This window comes from Monopterus albus, unplaced genomic scaffold (genome assembly GCF_001952655.1).
Source record: "Monopterus albus unplaced genomic scaffold, M_albus_1.0 scaffold39.1, whole genome shotgun sequence".
Taxonomy (NCBI): Eukaryota; Metazoa; Chordata; class Actinopteri; order Synbranchiformes; family Synbranchidae; genus Monopterus; species Monopterus albus.
In genome coordinates, this window is record NW_018127919.1 from 2,645,602 (window position 1) to 2,651,601 (window position 6,000).

Below are 6,000 nucleotides of genomic sequence, written 5' to 3' on the forward strand. Positions count from 1 at the left end.
CGGTCAGGTCTCTATAACCAATTTTCCCTTCCATGACAGCTGTACAGGAGGTGATTTTTTTTTTATAACTCGCCGGTTCAAATTATATTGAGACTAAAAGTTACACATATTTAAGGACTTGGCCGCTTTAAGTGACAGGTGGGGGGGTCCTGCTATAGGTGGCTGGTCACTAGCTGTCTAGCAAGCTCCACTGAAGCTCTACCTCTTTGTCCCTTTTTTGTGGATTACAGTGCCTTGCGAAAGTATTCGGCCCCCTTGAACTTTGCGACCTTTTGCCACATTTCAGACTTCAAACATAAAGATATAAAACTGTAATTTTTTGTGAAGAATCAACAACAAGTGGGACACAATCATGAAGTGGAACGAAATTTATTGGATATTTCAAACTTTTTTAACAAATAAAAAACTGAATAATTGGGCGTGCAAAATTATTCAGCCCCTTTACTTTCAGTGCAGCAAACTCTCTCCAGAAGTTCAGTGAGGATCTCTGAATGATCCAATGTTGACCTAAATGACTAATGATGATAAATAGAATCCACCTGTGTGTAATCAAGTCTCCGTATAAATGCACCTGCACTGTGATAGTCTCAGAGGTCTGTTTAAAGCGCAGAGAGCATCATGAAGAACAAGGAACACACCAGGCAGGTCCGAGATACTGTTGTGGAGAAGTTTAAAGCCGGATTTGGATACAAAAAGATTTCCCAAGCTTTAAACATCCCAAGGAGCACTGTGCAAGCGATAATATTGAAATGGAAGGAGTATCAGACCACTGCAAATCTACCAAGACCTGGCCGTCCCTCTAAACTTTCAGCTCATACAAGGAGAAGACTGATCAGAGATGCAGCCAAGAGGCCCATGATCACTCTGGATGAACTGCAGAGATCTACAGCTGAGGTGGGAGACTCTGTCCATAGGACAACAATCAGTCGTATACTGCACAAATCTGGCCTTTATGGAAGAGTGGCAAGAAGAAAGCCATTTCTTAAAGATATCCATAAAAAGTGTCGTTTAAAGTTTGCCACAAGCCACCTGGGAGACGCACCAAACATGTGGAAGAAGGTGCTCTGGTCAGATGAAACCAAAATCGAACTTTTTGGCAACAATGCAAAATGTTATGTTTGGCGTAAAAGCAACACAGCTCATCACCCTGAACACACCATCCCCACTGTCAAACATGGTGGTGGCAGCATCCTGGTTTGGGCCTGCTTTTCTTCAGCAGGGACAGGGAAGATGGTTAAAATTGATGGGAAGATGGATGGAGCCAAATACAGGACCATTCTGGAAGGAAACCTGATGGAGTCTGCAAAAGACCTGAGACTGGGATGGAGATTTGTCTTCCAACAAGACAATGATCCAAAACATAAAGCAAATTCTACAATGGAATGGTTCACAAATAAACATATCCAGGTGTTAGAATGGCCAAGTCAAAGTCCAGACCTGAATCCAATCGTGAATCTGTGGAAAGAACTGAAAACTGCTGTTCACAAACGCTCTCTATCCAACCTCACTGAGCTCGAGCTGTTTTGCAAGGCGGAATGGGCAAAAATTTCAGTCTCTTGATGTGCAAAACTGATAGAGACATACCCCAAGTGACTTACAGCTGTAATCGCAGCAAAAGGTGGCGCTACAAAGTATTAACTTAAGGGGGCTGAATAATTTTGCACGGCCAATTTTTCAGTTTTTTATTTGTTAGAAAAGTTTGAAATATCCAATAAATTTCGTTCCACTTCATGATTGTGTCCCACTTGTTGTTGATTCTTCACAAAAAATTACAGTTTTATATCTTTATGTTTGAAGCCTGAAATGTGGCAAAAGGTCGCAAAGTTCAAGGGGGCCGAATACTTTCGCAAGGCACTATAGCTGCAGCAGGTGGAGTGAAGCACTACCAACATGGCAGCAACCAGACTTCAGCTTCAAAACCACTCTCCGGTAAACCAATGGGTGATGTCACATGTAAACATCCGGGTCAGTTGGTGGTACGATGACTGCATAGTAGCATGTCCCAAGTTGTGCTTACTAGATGGTGGAGTGGCTGCAGTACCTGCTGCATTTTCATTAGAGTAGTAGGTATTCGACAGAAAAATGTACGTACATGTGTAGTTGGCAATTTCAGACGCACCCAACGACCAACACCCCAACAGTGTTGAAGGAATGGCTGCCCAAATAGTCATGTAGTAATTTGCATCTTTATGACAAACCATAAGTAACTGACCTCCACGTCTTCTTGACAACTCTTTCTGCAGTACACTGGATTTCCGACTGCGAAACTCTGGACCCCTGAAGTCATCTCTTCCATTATTAACTGGTTCAGGCCTGACGAATACAGTGCCTGTGTAAACAGAAGATACCATCATTATTAAATATGCATTTATGACCTAAAGCTGGAGAGTGACCTAAATACTTCTTACCAACAACACATTTTTAATGACTGAATTTTGTCAACATAAGTGTATTTTTAGATTTACTGTTAAAAAGAAGCTTATATAGTACAGGTACTAAATAACTAAGCAAAGACAATAAGCATTTCAGCCTGAGGCAAACCCCCAAAACTTCCACAGTCACGCAAATTCTTAGGCTACGCTACCAAAACACAACATGCAGCAAACTACAACTGACATTATTCTACATTATTTGTGTAGAAAATGTTATGAGGCAGAGCAAATAATCACATCAAGTGGCAAAGCATCAGTGTTATAGCAATAGACAACTTTTAATACCTACCTTTAGGCAGTCTAGTGATATCAAGGTGATTTGCGTTGATTGGCAAGTCCACATCGTCACTTGCATTTGAGTCCCCAGATTCATCCAGTCCAGAGTGCTTTATGACAACAGATGGTTTTCTGTAATATCAGTGAATAAGACAAAAATGTTTCAAAAATCAAAAAAGGACCATAAACCTATTATAAGCTATAGAGCTGGACATGAAAATCCAACTATTCAGATATTTGTTAGTTGGGCAGGTCATCTGTTTTCAATTTTAGTATTCAAATATACAAGACCCCCCCACAGCCACCGCCGCCACACAGTAGTGCCAGTGACACGCACAATCTTTCTGGTTAAAATGACAACCAGCAGGGTCAGACCAGCTGTCAATAACTAATGGTCACTCCATGACTTTAATTGATGACAGGACAAAATGAAAGTGGCTGCTGCAAAGTTTGTGTCCTTGCTGCAGCCAGCGGACAAACAGACAACACGCTGGCTGCTGTTAGCCCAAGATCATTTATGAGGTAAAGATGCATCACTCTGTAACACCACTGAATAATCAGAGTGAACCGAGTGCTTCTGTGTAGTTCCAACAGAGTGAGACGTCTTCAAATGTGGGGATGGAAACAGAGCATTATATGTGTACGCAAATGGTTATGGAGATCTATCATCTGTTACATTAACTATTACATAATAACTTTTATTTGCTTTTTGTGTTTTTAATTCAAAAGTACTGCCAAATGGGCAAAGAGGTATTTATAGCTGCAACACAATGTCAGCCCATTGAAAAAGGTGCAAATGCACTCACCTCTGTTTTCATACGTTACTACAATCTGATTCCAAAAACAAAATGTATGGTTAAATTATATATAGGCTGCCCAATTATTACTGAGACTAAAGGAGACACAAAGTGATGACTGTGTGATTCTGTGGCGCTTTATGCTTTACTGGAAATAAATGAAAAACCAGCTCACCTCCTTGAGTATTTGGTATCCACAACTGCCTGCAAAGCAAAACATTTCATTAATTTAGCAGTTACGGGCAGCACTTAGTGGCACTTTTAGTGTTTAAACTATCACAAAGGAATATCCTCTCAGGAGCTACAGCAGCACTTAATTTGTTATGCAAACTATTTCATTCTAGGAGACTATGAGCCATGTGAATAAAGCATTAGAGCACAAGAAAACCACTTTGCTATAGTACTGATTCAGTAGTAAGTATGAAAAACTACACACTCATGGAAGTGAAGTGGCAGTTAAAAGGTTATTGTCACTATTAGCATTACTAGCGTACAAATCTCAATAAGGGATATAACAAAAAGGAAGGAATGATCAGTTACCTCTGTCGCAGTATAACCAGTTGAGTTTCCTATAGAACAGCTCCTATTTGTTATACCTGCAAACAGACAGTCAATTAAAATGTTTGTAAACCATAAAATCAGGCCAGATTAGATTAATCAAATGTTGTACCATCAGCATCCTCCGAGGTCGGTGTGCCGATGCTGTCTTCAACAGTAGAGTGAGCCAAGTACTCATGCAGCTTGTTGACCAGAACATTCAGTTTGCTGGTAGTGGTGCTACAGTCAAGACAGAAGAGTCAAATCTCATTCAAAAGCTAGATCTCAACTTTTACAATCTGTTAAAGTAGACATCCACTGACCTTGAAATATGAAAAGAAAATATGTTTAACAAAGTATTTTGCTTTAGCTTTCCACAAAGAGTGATGAATAAAACCTGACAAGACTGTTACATTTCCAAAGCTTAACAATGGCAGCCAAGCAATGCCACTTTTGAACTACTCTGCAAGACACAAGGAAATCTCTTGATTCTTGGTATCCCACAGTTTGTTATGCAGCAATCACTTTTTAATAGGGCATTCAGGCAATCCTCATCAACTCAGAGTATAGAAATATGTGAATGAATACCAGCCAGATACTTGTGTTCAAGTGGTTTAGTCTTTATGTTGAAGAAAACCCTCACACTTAGTCAAAGCTAGCCCCTAACAATGGCCAAGAGAGGAGTCGTCTCACTGATGAACACCTACAGTCCATACTGAAAATCTCCACAACACAGAACCTTACCCCAAACATAAAAGAACTTGTTGCCAAGAAAAATGCCAAGCATCCAGCTCTGACAAAATGGCATAAGAGCAAAGAAAGTTGAATGTTTTGATTTGTTGTTATTTTAACTTTTACTTAAAAGCACAAATTTTATTTATATTTTCAGGTTTTTTTGCAGCATGTTCATATTTTGATTTTGTGTTATTTTGACAAGAGGGATTTTATGGAATTCAAAATATTTTAAGTTTAAGTTTATTTATTTTGGAATAATATTGTATCCTGTCTGTTTCGATTCATATTTATGTTAAAAAAACATTTAGTTTTAGTCTGTTCAATAAATGTTTATCCTGTTCGGCCTGTGACCTAGAGTGTGCTTTGAGTTTTGCCCCCCTGTGCGAATGAGTTTGACACCCCTGCTTTAAAGGATCCAACGTCTGATGAAACAGTTGCAACTCAACCAATGCAGCGACCTGCTTTGTTCTTTTTCGTGTTATGTTTGTTTGTTTGTTCCAATCAGGGGGCTGCATTAAAAAAACGACCTTCATGTAGGCCTACATTCAGCTAAAGTAGGTTATATTCAGTGCCAAAGCATTTGCAGCAACAAAATGGCAGTAAAATAAAGCATTCATTCCATTTTGCTCTCCCTTCCTTTCTGCAAAAATATTCTGAATTTGAGCATGAATATCTTCCATATTCCTATACTAGATCATATCTCTGAAGAGCAGGAGAGACAACGTTTGGCTTTTGTACTTATATCTTACGCAAATGTTCTTTAACGTAGCAATAGCTACGAAATAATAGCTAACATTACCTCTAACATGTCAAGAAAACTCAGCAGCTACCTAAACCAGAATTATGATTGGAATTACCTATATCTCTGCAGTTGGCTATTAGCTATATCGCTAGCTAGCTAGTTGCTAAGATAGCTTGCAGTTGCCAAAAGCTAACCGCATTTCAGTCCGTTGTTTTTACCTGAGCATTGCTGCATACATATCACAAAGCAAGTAAACAGCCGAAGTTCTTCGAGTCCTTATCGTATCATGATACAAAAGCAATCGGGTAAAATTTATGGTACTCAATGTGAGCCCCGTATCCCAATCACAAGCACAAGCAAAAGCAAAACTACTCTTTCTATTGCTATTTAGCTGTGGCGGCAACGGCGGCTGATTCGGCTCCTTCTTCTTCTTCTGCAGCGACGGTGGCGCCTCCTTCTTCTTCGGCAGCGACGGTGGCGC

The 6,000-nt window shown here is 39.8% G+C and overlaps 1 protein-coding gene across 2 annotated transcripts in view; it reads right to left on the reverse strand.

Moving 5' to 3' along the window:
- Positions 1-6,000, reverse strand: part of LOC109959408 (transcriptional regulator ATRX-like) — a 27,617-nt gene extending 21,617 nt beyond the window's left edge. For both annotated transcript variants that reach the window (XM_020598729.1, XM_020598728.1), the window contains exons 1-6: positions 5,738-6,000; positions 4,176-4,282; positions 4,046-4,101; positions 3,681-3,709; positions 2,722-2,840; positions 2,213-2,329 (exon numbers count right to left, since the gene is read on the reverse strand). In XM_020598729.1, the coding sequence (XP_020454385.1) occupies positions 2,213-2,329; positions 2,722-2,840; positions 3,681-3,709; positions 4,046-4,101; positions 4,176-4,282; positions 5,738-5,757 (448 nt within the window). In that variant the 5' untranslated portion in view covers positions 5,758-6,000. The remainder of the gene's footprint in view (positions 1-2,212; positions 2,330-2,721; positions 2,841-3,680; positions 3,710-4,045; positions 4,102-4,175; positions 4,283-5,737) is intronic.